Source organism: Phasianus colchicus, chromosome 7 (assembly GCF_987193195.1).
Source record: "Phasianus colchicus chromosome 7, bPhaCol1.hap1.1, whole genome shotgun sequence".
In the NCBI taxonomy this organism is placed as follows: Eukaryota; Metazoa; Chordata; class Aves; order Galliformes; family Phasianidae; genus Phasianus; species Phasianus colchicus.
In genome coordinates this window covers 22,435,160-22,453,570 of record NC_143442.1, presented here as the reverse complement: position 1 = coordinate 22,453,570, position 18,411 = coordinate 22,435,160, and the positions used below count along the sequence as shown (strand labels likewise).

General features: G+C 37.9%; 1 protein-coding gene across 7 annotated transcripts in view; it reads left to right on the top strand.

Moving 5' to 3' along the window:
- ZNF385B (zinc finger protein 385B) overlaps positions 1 to 18,411 on the top strand; it is a 153,363-nt gene that overhangs the window by 102,142 nt on the left and 32,810 nt on the right. For 6 of the 7 annotated variants that reach the window (XM_031601356.2, XM_090144107.1, XM_090144109.1 and 3 more), the window contains 2 exons: positions 777 to 907; positions 16,464 to 16,574. In XM_031601356.2, the coding sequence (XP_031457216.1) occupies positions 777 to 907; positions 16,464 to 16,574 (242 nt within the window). The remainder of the gene's footprint in view (positions 1 to 776; positions 908 to 16,463; positions 16,575 to 18,411) is intronic. The other variant, XM_090144112.1, reaches the window with a different exon arrangement.

Sequence of the window (18,411 nt, the reverse complement as noted above, 5' to 3'; positions counted from 1 at the left end):
ACACCATTGTATGGATAGAGCAGATAGCTAGTTGTAAATGAATGTTTGGACATCTGTGCCTTCGTGTTCCTTGGGGGCCTTGTTGAGGGGGTGATGCTCAAGTGTAACAACTCCAGCAAGTACATTCCTGCAAAGCCCGTGTTTGGAGGGAAAGTGCTAGGCACCAATTAGGAAAATGTTGTTTTTGATTACATGTAAAGAATTGATTTTGTGTGTGTTGCCTGCTGATTATTTAATTGTTTGTTTTCTAATATTTGTATTGCTATGTAATACAAAAGGCATTCTTTTAAATCTTAAGTGAAATGGTGTTTGTGCAGTACCTGATAGCTACAGAAGCCATCAGAAGAAGGAAAAACAAACTTGCTATTTGGAAACAGACCTCTGAATTTCAACTCTCATGTACTGCCTGCGCTAGCTGATCTAATAGGCAACCAGGAATTGCAAAAGCATCTGATTTCCATGGGCTCCCATCCTGGTCTTTTTGGCACAGAAGAATTGTTCAGCTTTAGGAGGGATTTATTCTACCTGCCAGGGTGATTTATACACCATATGTCTCCTCTTCGGCGTCCGAGCATCCATGGCCATAGGAGAGCACTCTGCCTCATCTGTAGAATGTGGAAATAGGTTTCTTTTAATGATATTAACTCCTGCAGAGCTACTTTATTACCTCCATGTGCTATTTGTTTGTGGAGGTTGTATCAGCAAGAGATAGCTATGCTGTGTGTAATGCGGAAAAGAGAATACTATGAATTGCTGGTTTTGTTTGCTCTTGGCAGGCACTACTGCACTTCCCACCCTTGTGCGTGCACCTACCTTGATGATGCAGCCTTCCCTGGATATCAAACCCTTTATGTCCTTCCCTGTGGACAGCAGCTCTGCTGTTGGATTCTTCCCAAATTTTAACACAGTAAGTAAAGGTGCATTTAGTTTCAGTGTAATGCTTTCCAAGTCAGTTGTAACATCCAGTATTGAAGTTGACATACAGAACTCTGTGCTGTGCTGGTTACTGCTCCCTTGTGTGACTATCTCATGCTGTTTGCAAAAAATAAAAAAATAAAAAAATAAAAAAGCTGATGTTAAAGGGAAAAAACGGAGTGACAGGTAAGGCTCAGATGCTTCATTGACTCTGTTGACTTAAACACATCGAAAGCACCAAAGCTACCATTTTGCATGCTGCCAGTCCTATTTCTGTGTGTGGAAATAATTCAGCGTGGAATGAGTTGCCAACCAGTTAGTTAAAGCCAACAGGAAGAAAACTGCTGCAAGTCATTTCTGCTGAGTCAGTGAATGTGTTTTGTTGATCCACGACTGGCCCCTGAACTGTAGAGCACTGTGACTGTCACTGCTGTGGGGAAAGGGGGCACTACCACCACCCACAGGCTGTGGTCTGCTGAACCACCACTACTCTCTTCCTTTGCTAACTGGCCTTCTACTTCAAGTTAGTACAGCCAGAGGATTTATTTTTCTTCCCCACTTGCAAGTAAATCTTGTGCTACAGCACATGGTGCTGTGCAATACTTGTGAGATAATATATCAGCCAGCTTCTCTCTAATGTCAGCAGCCTAACGTGAGGTTGTACGTGCGTAGTGATCTGTATGCATATGCATGCATACAAAGAGAGGAAAGATACAAATCCAAGTATGTTAAAAGCGCAGGAGCCTAAACTCAGTACAATTTTAGAATTCTAAAATAGGAGTGTCTCATTTCCTGGACATGATGCAATTCACATTTATTATCCCTTATCTATACATTTGAGAATTTGGTTATTGATTTGTCTGTTTTCCAGTTCCACTGGTATTATAGCTGAGCTTTTTCACAGAACTGTATGTAACTTCTCACAGAACCTTTTCTTTGGGGATGCTGTAGTTGTAGTCAACCATTATTTGCTTTTGGTGGTATTATTGAATTTCTGACTTGCAGTAGCCTCTAGAGGCAGATTAATTTTGATATTTAGGCTGTTTTTGTTTATAAATACTATCTTACATTTATCTGGATTACATTCCATTTGCCTGTTTTCTGGAGTCTTTATCTTTCACACCTGTCACTTCTCTCCAAACTTCTATGGGTTATGAAAGAAAAGCCTGTGGCCTGTGGCAAATATTTTCTACTTCCTCCCTTGAAATTTTTGGTAATTATTCAAAATCACGCTATTATGCACCACAGACACCACATTTTTAAATTCTCCTTTTGGAGGAACAGTATTTAAGTACTATGCTATTTCTAATTCATGGACTTTGCCATTTATCTTGTAGGTATTGATTTTCCTTAATAGTCTTTTATGATGGACTTTAAGCTCATTGGAAAACTAAATTATTTATGGTTATCTTCTGACAGGCACAGCGAACACCAGCTGTCACACATCTTTTCTTTTTAACTTAGCACAACCTTTGCAAATAGGTTTCAATGTTTATGCTTTTTTTTCCACTGTGAATACAAATAGTTGATGTAAAAATTGTCAAAATCACTTTTCCAAATCAAATCCGAACAGAATCAAAACCTATCTGACCCCTCATTTGTATATCTTCAGAAGTGCCTTCTTATTTCTTCCTGTGCAAAGGCAGAGCATTAGAAGCCCATCTGCCTGCCCCCAAAGCTGTCAATTGCCCTACAGATTAATCTTTCATGAGAGACCTTGTCAGGGACTGTAGACGGTGACACCCATGGTGCACAACACCAAGTCTCTTCCCTTTGGTAGGGCTGAGAAGAATGCAAGCACATGAAAATGTTCATCTGTGTGTGTATTCACTGAATACGAGAAAAAGAAATGTTGTCTCAATGTTTTCTTTACATCAGAAATGTTTTTCTAAGCTCTATCAGAAGGTGGTTTCTGATGAAATCTTAAGAGTTTCGCATGACAACTAACAGTAGGAAAACTGAGGTAAATTATATTAACTAGAAACCTGTTTAAAGGAGCACCCCTACTGTGTTTCCAAAGTCAGTTCTCTTCTAGATGGAAACATATAAATCTCAGGTAAGCCCTTTTTTTATATCATTAACAGTTTTCAGTTCTGAAAACACCTGTGGCAATATGGATGAAACATTGGTGTCCCCATTTTGTTTGTGATTGTATTTTGGTTGCTTGCTTCTCTCTGCATGGCATGCTTTCAGACAAAATGCTGAGAAGACTTATTCTTTTTGAAAGGAAGGACTACCCCAGGTGTAGCTTATTTTCTTGATGCAATTGTGAGATTTGCTTTAAGATGCTTCTATTTTGTATTACAGTAGTATTTATCTATTTGTATTCCAAGAAAATTTTTGTTTGGTCTTCGGGACTTGCTTATTATATAGGACAACTTAGGGAGGGAATGCTTGTATTGATTCTTTTGGATGCATTCCTTTTTTCCTTAGTAAGGAGGCCTTTTTGTTTGACTGGATCAGCTTCTGAGTGCCGAACAAAGGACTCCAAGCAGTGAGGTTTTGTGGAACAGGTGCTCTGTTCTTTCTGGTCTTCTCAGAGCACCCGCAAATTGTTTTTATCAGAGCAAAACAGGTGTGACCAGGCTGTCACTGCTTGTACATGAGTTGCTGTACAAAAGAATACTCTGAGAAGCATTGCAACAGCAGATCCAAAGGGGACAGAATGCTAGTTCTGGCACCAAGTTTTGTAAGCTCTTGCTCAATTACTCATACCTCTCTGCCTAAAATGCAGAATTTGAATCAAATTTTGAACTCATGTTATTAAAATAGTTTTGTTTGTTGCAGAAGTTGATCCAACTTCATAGAAAGTTCCCAGACTCATTCCCAGACTTTTCCAATTTGGAAAGCATGCTGTGTAAAAGGGTATTGATAAATACAGTTATTTAGCATGCAAAAATGACTTCAGTGGTTCCTTACCATGTAACTTCTTGTTTGTTGATTACATTTTAAGATATGTAAGACTTCAAAGTCAAATACATACAGTTAGTGAAAATCAAAGTTAACATTACTGTGCAGTTTTAATTAGGTCCCTCCACTGTGCATCTATTAAAGTGTAATCTTGAATTTTATGCACTCTGGCTTTCACCACATGGATTCATCCTTTGTATTCTTCTTCTTCCCGATTCATTTTTTTAAGTCATTCGTCTTGTGGACTGAATGAGGAAAAATGCATTGTGGTTACATCACAGATGATTTTCACTATGCATGTGCTAAAGTGGTTGAAAGCAATAAATTATCTTATAAAGCAAACTAAATGATTCTTGCCTGCATCTCCCTTTAAGGGATATATAGGCATCAGAATAAAAAATCTGAAAGCTATACATTCTACCTTGCCCTGAAATGAGAGCAGCACTGCATGATTCAAATTCAGTCAAAATAGTACAGCCAGGGACCTGTCTGTCTGCACAAAAGCGATATCAGCAACTTCTGAGATTCTATCATCATAGAAAATAATCAGCAATTCTTATGCTTCCTTCCAAGTTTGTTATGGCCTCAGGGGTAATCAAAGATTATACTATCTCTTGTAGCATTCACATTAGCAAGATATGTCCCATCTAGCTATACCAGGATTGGTTTTTAAATGCCCATTTGTACTCTCATTGTGGTTAACATGACCCTGTTGCTGCTTCAGTGCTTGTTCTTCAAGCAGAAGGCTCTGCTGAGTCTTTGCATAAAACTTCAGGTCTCCACTGCAAAGTGAACAAGAAGTATTTCACATCTGCCAGGGAAAGTGAGCCAGCTGGAATGGGCTACAGGAAGAGAAGGAGGAGCTGACTGGTAATGTGGTCAGATATCTCTGTCTTTTCTCCATCATTAACCTCGCCTGGACTGAATATCCCTGGCCTCTCCCCAAGAGTACTGGCAGAGACTAATTTGCTCTTTCCTCTCCTGCATTTTCAATTATGTCCCTCATTTTCAGTTTCTACCTCTTTAGTTCTCATTTGCTCTCCCTGAAATTTGAAGGACCCCTAATCAAGCAAATCAGAACACAGTGCCTTGTATTGATGGCTCCTTGCCCCACTCCAGGAGCCTCTACTGCTTCTGGTCCTGCACTGAAATACGGCAGCTTTCAGTTCCCCTCACAGGATCTGAATATTAGCCCTTTAGTGCTCTGCTGCCATGCCAGAGCATGCTCAAGAGCTCAGCCTTGTGTACAGGAGGAGTGGACTAGAGGTGCAATCAGATGACAGAGGAGCCAACTCATTGCCTACTGTCCTCTGTTCCTGTGCAGCCTGTTCATGGGCTCTCAGTTCCCCTTCTCCCCTCTGTGCAGTGCCAAGGGAGCAGGGCCTGCTCTGTTAATCTCCCTCAGAAATGTTCCAGAGGACATGTGAAATTTTATAACAGCAATACCTTTCTGGTTGGATATTAGGAAAAATTTCTTCTCAGGAAGAGTGGTGAGGCACTGGAACAGGCTACCCAGAGAAGTGGTGGGGTCACCATCCTTGGAGGTGTTTGAGAAAAGGGATGTGGCATTGAGAGCCATGGGTTAAGGGGCATGGTGATAAGTTGATGGTTGGAGTTGGTAATCTTAGTGGTCTTTTCCAATCTTAACGATTCTATGAATATATGACTCTTATCCTCATTGACTGACAACACAGAAAAGAAATTTAAGCAATTAACTTAAAAGTTGTGGAGTAGCTGAATGTTTTGTTTTAAACCGAGACGACATTTTTCTTACTGACATCTTATTAGCCTCTTTATAGTTGGTGCAGGCACACAGAGCACTTCAGATTTTCCTCTGCTCCTTTGTGGAGCTCCTCCTTCACTTTTAGTTATTGTGGAATCTGCATAGTTTGTGTTTTCCAGATCTTAGTCAGAATCACTGAGCTACAACATGAAGAATTAGCCTGGTATGTGTTACTGAGAGAGATGAAAAAGAGACCATGTTTTCTGAGGCATTTACTGGTGAGGAGGGCAGAGGCTCTGGATTTCCACAATAAAGCCTGAACAATGGAGACTTGTGTGTACTCATAATTAGTTCAGCAGCCTTATTCCTTAAAGAACTGCAATTTCTGCAGAGGAGTCCTAGCAGTTTCTGCATTTAAGTTCCAGATCCTCCAAAATATCTAGTCCTTGGCTACATGTTTCATCTGCCTTCCTAGAAAGCTGGGAATTAGTCTCCTTGACACCTCTTCCATTATTTATTCCTTCTCCCAGTCAGCATAGGGAATGGCTAAAAAGCCTTGGTCAACACTGAATTCCTTACTTAAGTTAGTGTCTTTATAGCATGAGGAAGTCCTCTTTAAAGGGAGAGGATTGTTAGCCTTAAATATTTTAGGTGTTAGACTGCTGAAGGATATTTTGCAAATAAGCTGTGACTAACACATCTATTCTCACAGCACACAGTCACAAAATTGCAATCTAAGACATACATATTGCACCACTGTATTTATAAAGATTGTGGTAGTTTCTAATTACAAGGTCTCTTATCCTAAGAAAAACTCTAGAGCAGCCTAATAAAAATCTGAATTCCTGAAGTGTCAGATAAATGCAGAAGCATCTATTTGTGTGGCTTGCTGGCTGCTCAGTGTTCCTCGCTCACAGCTCACAGCTGCCTTGAAATCTCCAGGAGAAAGAAAGGATTACTGAATTCATTATTAGCTAATAAATGATAAGAATTTAGCTGGGAGTTAATGCCTGTTGCACTCTCTGAATGTGGATATAGCTGCTGGCCTTTCAATTTAGATACACTCTTTTTTATGACAATTTAGAAATAGCACATTGCAATTTCAAGTCATAGCATGAGGCCTGTCTTCTGCTAACATGCTTGAGAGCTACTGGTGCCCAGCTCTGAGGCGATGACCAGCCCGTTTCAGCTGCCAGAGTGAGGCTGATTCCAAGAGCTGGGCTTTCAACCCAATCTGCTCTGATCACAGCATGTCTGGTCCCACAGTGGAGACATACAAAGCTCAGATGCTTCCCCAAGTGAAAGCTATGGAAAGAGAATGGCCTTTCTTGTTCATGTACTAGAAAAGACTGGTTTCTCCTTCAGTCTGCTTTGCATCTCATTCACCTAGATTTAAAAATAAAAATGAACACATTATGATTCGTGTTGTTTCAGGGCAGGTTTGATGAGAAATATAATGTTCTTTTAGAGACTCAACCAAATGTTGAGGTTTTTTTAATCAAAAGAATTGTAAAGGCTGTTTATGTCGTGTGTGGTACTGATCAAAACACCCTGAAGCCGGAAACATCATAATTGATTTTTATATGAAGAAAGCTATTATTTGTTACTGTGGAGAGCAAATGACAGTTGTCAGCTAACATTAAGAAATTTTCAGCTCTGACTCGTTTCTCATTTATATTCATCCATTTTATACACTTATTGAAATGCATGTGTACATATAACTTACTCCCTTTTTAAATATGCATTTTTAATGTGTGAAATGTAACAGTGCTGTTTCATTTTGGAAGACCAGGCTTCCTGTGTCCTTACTGTCTCCTGTTCACAGTATTGATTGAGGCTATGTATTTGCCTCTAAACTCTCTTAGCAGGGTTCAGATGTGTGGAGGAAATTAAGATCTACCTAACAGGATACTTCTCAGTTTCAAGTGATACTGCTGTTCTGGAACAGGCGGGAAGCAAGCAAATTGCTAGCAAAGCCTAATGCAGACCTCCAAGAAGAAAAGAGTGAGGTCTAAGGGCATCCTCAAAGAAGAAAGCAAAAATCAGAAATCTTGCTAACCTCACACATTATCTAAGCTTTTCTGACTGCTGCCTCTTAAGCTTGAGTCTTTTGGCAGGATTCTATTGGAAGGTAATGTTTCCTATTATTTTACCAATTCAGATTATTTTATTGTCAGGTGGTAATAGATAGTGTAAAAAGAATAGCTTTGTTCTCAGGGTATGTTACTAGTTTTACTGCATCTGAAGGCAATATATATTTCTGATGGTGTTTTTCATTTAACTTAACACAGCCAAGTGTTCTGAATAATAGCAGCAGCCTTAATAATAAGTAGCAGTTATAGAACATCTTCCATCAGAGGATTTTGAATAGCTGTAAACATGTTATTTAGACCTTTCAGCTTTCTTTGTGAGGTTGAAAATATTTTTATCCTTGTTTTACAGATGAATAATAAAAGTACAGTTAAAACTGGAAGTCAGAAGAGTCACAAAAAGATGGGAAATTGTCATATTGCTAAAGTATTTTTTTAGCCATTGGGTTCGTACTTCATTCTTTTTCTCAGATTTGATCTGTCATTATTTTAAGAGTTATATCTATTATAAAAAGAAGCTTCCTGAATACTTCATTGTCCAATAGCATATTTGGAAAATCAGTCCTTTAATGTATCTGTATCATCATTGTGATAAGACCAGATTCAAAAGTTTTTACTTACGTAATTAATTGTGCCTCGCCAATTTATTCTGTGAGTTAAGCCTTTCCATTGGCATCAAATTTTTTAATATTTTTTTCACAGTAATTTCTAAAACAGCAATGGCATTTTATTTTTGGAGAAGTCTTTTTAAGGCCCTCCTAATTATAATTTTCTCAACCAGAATTTATTTTTAATGTGCAGTAAATATATCCGTGGGTGAAGAGAAGGAATGGCAGAGGGTAGTCGTAGCAGTGAAAAAAATGAATTGAAAGATATTTTCTCAGTTCCCTTTTGATCTCTATGCATATTCATGTTATGTAGGGAAGAGGGGAGGGGAGAAATTAGAGTATCTTTTTTTTTTTTTTTTGAATTTTGAATTTCTTGATTTAAACTAGAAAATGCAGAGATGGAGTGAACAGAAGATCAGAAGAACCCTGGTTTTAAGTCAGACAGTATAAAAGTTTTTATTTTTGTTTGTGTTGGTCTAAGCCACTATTTTGCACTGGTTCAGGAGAAATAAAATTCTACCAATAAGGCCAGACTTCATCCTTGGCCTCATGAACTTGGTCAGATGAGTTCTTGCAAGTTAAATTTTCTAAGTGAAAACCTGGCTGAAAGCAGCCTCTGCTTCAGCCCAGGGCTCTCAGCTGTGGAGCTTCAGCTGACTGCTTCTCTTCGAATAGGTTAAAATACAGCAAAATTGTTTGTATTAGCTCACCAGATGGATAAATGAACTTGTCAGTGAGGATATAGAGCTGTGCTTCCCAAACTGATGCTGAAGCAAGGAGATTAATGCATTTCTTGGTTAAGAAAAAAAAAAAAAAGATTTAATTAAGTAGGTAAAGAGAGAGTATATTTGAGCATAGTGTTGTCACTTCTAGTGCCTATACGTCAGTGACTTATTGAAAATCTGAAGAGGAGTCAGAGGAAAAACTAACAAATGAATCAAGGCTTTTATAATGAGAAGCTTAACGAATTCAGCTTACTTGGTTTATCAAAGAGAAGGTTAAATGCTGATCTGATTGCAGTGTACAAGTACCTACACATGCAGGCATCAGGGTGCCCTTTAATCTAATTGAATGAGACACAACTAGATGAAGTGCTTTGTAACAGGCAAGCAAGGTGTGGATGTTAGCTGTGGGAATACTCCATCATTATCATCATTTCCCCTGTGATGTTATAGATTTATCTTAGTTGGAAACTCTTTAATCAAGGTGTGGTATGTTTGTTCTCCCTGCACCGCTCTAAAATTTAAGCTCTGGTTGACCACACATTATCAGACTTTGTCACAGAAAAGGCTGAAGCTCTCCAGTCTGTAAAATTGTCATGCATTTTTTTTTTTAGAAATCAGATGTAAATGGCTGCTTCTAAGATAAAACAAGTCTTTAAATAACTGTAGACAGTGCTTTCAGTATTCTTTGTGATTGCAGATACAAGCACAGGGAGAATCAAGAGTTGTCCTTTTTCATTTTCCTGTGTGAGCTAGACATTAAAGGGGAGCATATAAGAAGGTACTACTCTAGGGGACTCTGCGTTATGCCATGGGAGTGGGCAAAGGAAGAGGAACCCAACTGCTGCTGTCAGGAGACAGAAAATCAGTGTCCCAAGTCCTGATTCCAGCCCTGCAGCTCTGTTGACAGAAATAACGTAGAATTTTCAAAAATAAAATTAGTTCAACAGTAACCTCTGAAAGGAAATTGATGGAGCTGAATTTATTAATATTTCATCTCTTTTAAGACATAAAAGGCTGTTCCCAGCTCTAGGTGCCCTTTTAATTGTCTTGTACTAAAAATGATGTTGAAATGTAAACTCCAAGTGTTTCTCTTTCCTTTTTTTTGTTGTTGTTGTTTGTTTGTTTTTTTAATACCAACTATTATTTCAACAACTCTTCATGGGTATCTGCAGTATCTGACATGTTAGCAAGTGAATTACAGCAGAATTTTTGTTTTGCTTTAAAATGCCTTCGGGCTGATTTCTTTGACTAGTGATAGTGTGCAGAGGTCACGGCTCTCACAACCACCATTTTCCTTGGGGAAGCTGGAGCTTGCTGCCAAATTGATCGAGATGTGGAGAGACAAACATGTGACGAGTTGTATTCAGAGAGGTTTGTGTTCAGGGTACAATGTTCCTGTGTTTTGGAAACCATGTGGGAGGGAAGGGAGATTAGTCCCTGAGGTCAGACTTGTCTCAGTAGATGCAAGAAGTGCAAGCTTACGTATTTCTGTACTTGAGGAAAGGCATCTACTCAGAATATTTCATTATTTTTTTTTCGTTTTAAAGAGAGAGAAAGAGCAGAGATTCTTGATAAAGTCGTGGATTCATTCTAACCTGTGTAAGTTTGGGTTTGACTTGAGTAAGATCCAAATTTTATACTGTATGCAAATACCTAATGTGCAAGAAATGTAAGAGAGACTGTAGTTTGTTAATCAACAGAAAGTATTAAAAGCAACCCTTGCTTAGACCACAGGATTATGGCAAAAGAATATTATGTTGTATTCTAATATTACGTGTTCTAATTACAGCTGATCTCTGAATCAGCTGTGGGCAATGCAAAGTGCTCTCCCCTGTCTCAGTTATCATTTTGTGATAGGACAAGGAGAAATGGTTTCAAACAACAAGAAAGGAGATATATGAGGAAAAACATTTTTACAATAAGGATAGAGAAGCACTGGAACAGATTTCCTAGAGATGTGGTGGAGGACCTATCCCTGGAGACAGTCCAGGTCAGGCTGGACAAGTCTCTGAGCAGCCTGATCTAGCTGTAGGTGTCCCTGTTCATTGCAGGGGAGTGGGATCAGATGGCCTTTAAGGATCCCTTCTAACTCAAATGATTCTATGATCTTTTACATCTCCCTGATTCTTTTAAATCTCCAAATTCTGCAGTGAGTGAGGTGGTATTTGCATGTTTGCCATATAGAGGTACATCTCTGGGATGCACTCTGTGCTAGGTGAGCATGGCTGAAATGTGGGCAGCATTGGCAGGGTTCCTGTAAGAAGAGTCAGTGGTATGCATCAGCAGAGCTGCCTTGAGTGTTCCTAGTAATGCAAAAAAGCAAGGAAATGTGAAACAGCATAGTGTTCACTTGAACAGTATATTGCCATGAGCATTAGCCCAATGAGAAATATTTTCTCTATTGTGATGAAAACAGCGCAAGCATGGAAAGAACAGACTTCTACCAGTCTGGGTTTGCCAAGCATGTCTAACATTGCACCACAACATTTTTGGTTTTACAGAGGACATTTTAAATATGTGCTCCGTTGAGCATGGCTGTTTACTTCCATAACTGCCTTAGTCGTCATGATGTGCACCATTCTGGTAGAGGGCTGTGTGTATATGGCAGATTTTATGGTGAGCTTCAGTGAATCACCATTCTGCATGATGGTAATCTGCTCAGCTTTCCTGACATTTGGATCACAAACACAGAATGAGCCCATGTCCAGATGTGGCCTTGTGACCAAGAAGGACATTGGGAAGGTCTAATCTGCAGAATGTTTACTGATGTTTGCCTAGGTGCTTGCTTATAATAATAATAATGTTTAAAAAGACACATACATAAGTAGATTGTCAAACAATTTGGAAAAATCCCAGAACTTTAGTTGCTGTCTTGCATTGGTAATTTATATTCGCCACTGTTTGCTTGCCTTGATTGCCAGAGGGAAGCACTGGAATATAATGTCAGTTTTTTTCCACATACGGTTGAAAATTTTGTTTTATGAGAGTAGAACAGCATAGTATGCCTTAAGGCTGCTCTCAGTGTTTGTACAGAAGTTTCCTAATGACCAGTGGTTAAATGATACTCCATTAAATCTCTTACAGCCACCTCTTGATATTCTGTTACAAATGCTTCTCAACAGACAGCTCTAGGTTTGACCTGAGAGTTGTTATAAGAGGTAACTGAACATAGGCCATAAATTCGTGGTCACAATGTTAAACTTCACTGTGATCTGGAGATCCCAGGGTTCCACTGCCATGAAACAGGGGCTTTATTGCTGCTATTATGATAGCTGTTATAATGCTGTTATTGATAGCTTTAGCATGCAGATTTTTGTTGGAGTGGTTGCAGTAGCATGTATGATGCTTGTTTAGTGTGAATTAATGGTAAGTGGACCAGGAGTAGAATGAAAGCATAGGAGTCATGAGGTAGAAAAGGCAATTTAGCCCTGCTGCTTTATCATTAGACTGCTTGTAACCTCCTGGATATTAGGCAGGCACCAAAAGCTTCAGCTCAGATAAAACTTCAGCTCAGATAAATTGGGATTTATTCGATCTTTTAAACTGGAGATTGCACCTGAGTAAAAATTAATGAAAATATTCAGGGTTTGCAATATCATAAAAACCATCTTTTCTTGCAAAGTAGTGTGAACTTTTTTTTTTTTTTTTTTAAAAAAAAAGGCCTAGCTTGTCTGTTGGTTTTTTGTTTGTTTTTCTCACTAAGACTTGGGAGTGTGATTGTGATAGGTAATTCCATGAAAAACTCATTTCAGAGATCATTAATGATCCACCCTGAGTATAGTATATGGTTCTAATCCATCTCCTCAAAATGCTTCATGGAATTTGTACTAAAATAGTAGAATTAAGAAGTACAACAAAGATACTCCAAAGAATGGGACAGCTTCCATGTGTAGATTGATCAAGTAATGCACAGATAACTTGATATGTGAAACAGATCTTAGAAAATTGAGTTGCATGGAACTAGGCTTAATGAAGAATAACTGTTCCTTGGCACATCAGATTGTAGGGAATGGAGCTTAGTGCAAAGTGTGGAGTTTTTCCTGATATTCAGGAGATGACTGTGAAAGCATATGGAAGGCAAATCATTGGGATTTGCCAAATACATGGAAAAGCATTCCTGATTCTGCAAAACTTATGTTGGGAAAAAATGTATGAATTGTATGAAAATAGTTGAGGGAAAGGCATGTATGTTCATGCTGTTCTTGTGCTCTTGCTAACTAAATATGGCTGTTTGGAGGAGCAAAAGGGTAGGCTAGGGGAAGGTGCAGTAGAGTTTAGCATTTCTATCATTTTGGATTGTGTGTTACTGCACCAGCATTTCTGAAGTGTCTGAAAGTCACTAGTACCAGCCTCAGTGGATGTAGACATCTCTCACATGTGCATGTTGTGAAATTGGAAAACAGAAGAAGAAAGAGGAAATTACTGCTGAAACCTATCCAGATTCTGTTAATCTTTGTTCACTGTAATGAACAGGAGGCTTTATAAGGAGACTCATTGCAAAATAGTAGTATATCTAATTTTGTTGGAAAGATGTCTTAAATTTAACTTTTTGTTAAATGAACTGTAGTAGGAAAACAAGAATAAAAAGTTGTTAAACTTGGTTATGGCTACCAGAACCATTTATTGATTGATTCTTACACCATAACAGAAATAGCATAGTGCAAAATTTTATTATTTGCGGTGGCGGCTGTTTAGTTGTAGTTATTATTTCTAGAATAAACCCATTTTACAGAATTGCTTTTTAAATATTGGTGCTCCCAACTGAGCCAAGTGTGCTGCGTCATTTCCTAATATATACCTCAATAAATAATTTGCTCCTTCTCTCTCTGCGACGAAGAGGATAATTCTGTTCAGAGATCTGAGATCAGCTTACCCTGCAGTGTTAATCATCTAACATAGATACTTTTTAATTTTTCCAGCATCCTGTAATCCACCCTAGTTTCTGATATATTTAAAAGCTATTAATTGTTAATGTTGTGCTTCTTGAATTCTAATTGTGACCAGGCAACGTGCAGGGCTCAGGTTTGGGCAGGATCAGTAACCGCTCCCAGGGGAGCCCAAGTGGCACTGTGTGGAGGAAGCGGGAGCCAAGCTATCTGGGAGCTTGTCCTTGTGCTGTGCATCTCTTTGAAACTAGGACTTTGTGCATAGTCTGCCTTGTCTGCTTTTGAACTGATGACTGCTAATGCTAGCACTGCGGATTGCAACTGGTATGCACAGAGGAGTCATTGAGTATTTCTGCTTTTTTTTTTTTTTTTTAATGGGACTGAAGACACTAGTGGGTATTTTGGCTATTTCTTCTCACTGATCTCAGACACTTCAAATGGTTGAGGTACTTTTCAGCATTACTGTCTTGTTCTAGTTGGCTTGATCTACCAATTGCTAGTTAAGTTGAAAAGCAACACATATACTCTATTTAAAGAAAATTCTATTCTCTAATGATACAGCAATATTTTAATATATGGATTTTATAGTATTGACTGGCAGATCTATAATAAAATTAATGCTGAAAAACTTTTAATCTGCATGTATAATTGTGCAATATTATGCAGGGGAATGCAGTAAGTGGTACCAGTGATAAACTGATTTATTTGTTATGATAAACTTAAACTTGGAACTGTTACTTTATTCTAGAAGTAGTTGAAACGAGGAATAAGGATATTTATTTTTTTTATTTTCGACTTTATCATGTTAATTGCAACAATACATTTTCATTTATAAATCAGTAGTTCATTCAAAATGGCTTTTTTTCCATCTGTAATTATTTCTCTTAATATTTTACCTTGATGGCGGTAGCAAGGAAATTCAGAATTAATGACAGAAGCTGATTAGAAGTTATATCCAGAAAATATGTTAATAATAACATTTACAAAATCGTGTTTGGCTTAAAAAGAATCTGGCAAGAAATCTGTCTAGCTTCAGTCCAAAAAAAAAAAAAAAGTAAGGGTTGAATGTTAGTTAAAAAATTATTGGAGATATAATGCTATAAAGTAGTTTCTTAAATTTGTGAGCTTCTACATGTGCATACATGTAGAGGAAATTCTCATCAGTGCAGGTTTCTCTGGAAGCATGATATTGTACCAAGGGAAAATTACAATCTTGATCCTCAGGTTTGGAAACTCTGGAAGCAGCAGCTAACTTTCCATTATTATTCTTTAACTAATAAAGCATTATCTTCAACTTTTCTTGCTTTCCTTTGTAAGTCAGCTTAGTATCAAATAGGTGATGTGTATCATCCAGGATTACACAACCAGGTTTTCTTAAGACAGTGTGGTTTGTTTTCTTAAGACAATGCTGTAAAGGAAAAATCATTACTGTGGCTGCTAGACATGCTTCAGAAAAATGTGTATTTATAGCAAATTGAACTATTACCTCTTGTGATTTAAAAGCAAGGTTGGGAAATAAGCATTTATCTTTTCTTGTAGGTTGCCATTTTCCCTCTCTTGTTTTCAGAATCCATTTCACATGTTAAATAAGTGTAGAAGACTGTTTGTGCACAGACGCTTATTGGGTGATGGAGGTTGGAGGGGACCTCACAAGTCACCTGCTCCAGCCTCCTGCTCTGAGCAGTGCAGCTAGGAGATCAGTTCAGTTATATTTTATGTGAATTGAAACAGTGTTTGAGTCAATAAATTTGACTTAATAAGTTGATTTTATTTTTTATCCATACCACATCATGAATATTAGTCTTAATTGAGGCCTCAGTGCAGTAGCAGTTATAATTTCCAGTGCTGTTCCCATCTTCCCATGTTAACAGAGCTCTCTGTCCTTGAGGATATTTTAAACTGATGACTAGCAGCAGTCTTGATATTTAGCATAGATATAATCATTTCCAGTTTGTGAAAGTGTTCAGGCAAATTTACGATTAATATATTCAGTGCTTCATTTATCTCAATTTTTCCAGTATCAAAATGTTTTCTGAACTGTGGAGACCTGGTACCCTTTTCTGGGGCCAACACACTCTGCCTACTCTTCTGAATTTGTCTTTTCATGGGGTCTGTCATCAGTTCTGCATATGGAAGTGTTGGAAAATTACAATCATTTTCCTGTCAGGCAAAATTCCTAATGGAGCCCTCAAAGGACCTCATCTCACAAAGACGTCTCCAAGAGGAGAGAGAGAAATGACCCCAACTTTTTTAGGGGGCAAAAGTGGTTTTTCATTATGGCTCTTGAATCACCAGATGATACAGGCAGGCTTTCAGGAGGCTCGCTGCAATTCAGATGTGACTGAAACCTTGAGAGCATGGAGGATGTTCAGGATTTGGGAAGGGAATTTATGGTACCCGAGAGTGGCAGCAATAATGGAGCTTCTTTTTTTTTTTTTTTTATTGGATCTTTGTAAGGCTACCAATTCCTGAACCTGTTAAATCTAATTATCTCTTCTTATTTATCTCCAAAATTCAAGAATGGGCTTCCATCATAAAGTTGGTGTGTTTTTTTCTTTTACTATATACTGTGAGAAGTTGTAAATGGATTCTTGTTTGTTCTCTAGATGGATCCTGTGCAAAAAGCAGTCATAAACCATACGTTCGGAGTGTCCATTCCCCCAAAGAAGAAACAAGTCATCTCCTGTAATGTCTGCCAGCTTCGCTTTAACTCTGATGTGAGTACTGGCTATTTTCTTTTTTTTTATTACTATTATTCAAAATAGGTTTAATTAATCCAAGCTTCTTTTTGCCAAGTTGATAGTTATTGTTCTGCATACATTCTGCCCAAACTTCTGGCTGATATTTTGCCCACTTAGAGACAGAAATCTGATACTGATTGCTGCCAGTATACCAGTATACCTTTGTCCTGGTACCTGAGGAGCAGGCTGCACTTTTTCTCAAGTTCAAGATGCTAACTTCTTAAACATGTCAACCATATACTGAAATGCTACTACAGCAGCACGTCTGTGTTTCCGGATGTAGACTGCTATAATAACCCATGTCACGTCACTGGCGGTAGCCCATTGGACAGTCCAGTAAAATTTAAGAAGGAGCAGGCAGAAAAACTGTGTTCTCTTCATGTCATAACCAGTTTGCTTTCAAAAGACATATTTTTCCTGTTGTTCCTATGTTCTTTCTGATAATGTCTCTGGATTTTTTTTTTTTAATAAAGTCACCTTTCCAGTAACTTTCAGTTGTAGCCATTTTGAGTATTTACTTTTAGCTGTCTTTTGAGAATGATAAAGTTCAAAGAAGCTGCTTTCTGAAGTGTAATTCAAAAGGAAAAAAAGAAAAAAAAAACAGTGCAAAAGGATACATTGGCCAATATGCCTAAAGCATATATGCAACTAGTTTTTACCCAAGCTGTGTGAAAAATAATTAAAATCAAGAAGGTTGACAAGTAAAAAAAAAAAAAAAAAAAAAAAAAGTTTGTTTTAGGAAACTATGAACTTTGACACAACATATGTGTTCTCAGAGACTTTACAAATGTTCTTAGGGTAATAAAAATCTAAAGACTCAGATATTTTATTGCTGTTAAGTGTAAGAAGTACTTAAGTGATGCATGAATATTAGATATTTTGCTACTGTAAGAAATAGTTTGAAGGAGGCTCCACGAGGCTTTTGAGGTTTTGATGCTACTAAACATTCTCAATAAAGGCCTATCAAGTCCGTATCTATTGCTCTGGTTTTCTCTTGCCTCTACCATTGCCTTTTGAAGAGGTTTGTAATTTCCCCAGTTTGACTTTCTTGCCTAGCCTGACATGGATTTTGAAGCATTGCTGTCTTACCTTCAAATTGATTTCTGAATCAAAAATCTATCATCTTCTAACAAGCTTATTAAACTTTCTTTGAAGTGGCGATATCTACTTAGTTAACAGATTTCAAAAGTCATTTTTTTTTTATTTAATTCATTTATGTTTCCTTTTTAAGGTTAAGGTTTAGGTTTAAAAAAATCTTTCTGCTCTGATTCCTGATCAAAATATTCACTTTTACTGATTAAAACAAGGAACCAGTACAGTTTTTAAAAATTTGCGGGCCCTGTGGATCTGAATCTTGCTTCTGAGTAGGATCTTATTTCCTCCTGAGGGGATGGCTCAGCTTCTTCCTCCTTTTCCCTCTCCTTCTAAGGAGTCCCTTTTGATGGTAGACCCTGTCACTGGAGGATTTCACACTGACATTCAGATGGTCAAACAGTACTTCAAGGCAGACAGATTAAATCACAGCTCAGTAGCAGAAGAAAAAAGAGCTGAAATATTATATCATTTTGTACATCTGCCAACTGAGTAATTTTGCAAACTCACTTGCTCACAAGGTAGAACAAAAAGTACGTATCGTATTCTGCTTCCAACAGTGGCATCACTGTAGTGTGTCAGATTATAGTCTTGTTTCCCTTTTTGGAGTGGCTGTATTCACAGTGTTGTGCTTGCTCCTTACTTCTTAAACATGCCTAATACACACAGTTCTAGCTGCTAGAAGATATAATAATTCTTTTGTAATGAATGGTTTTATGAG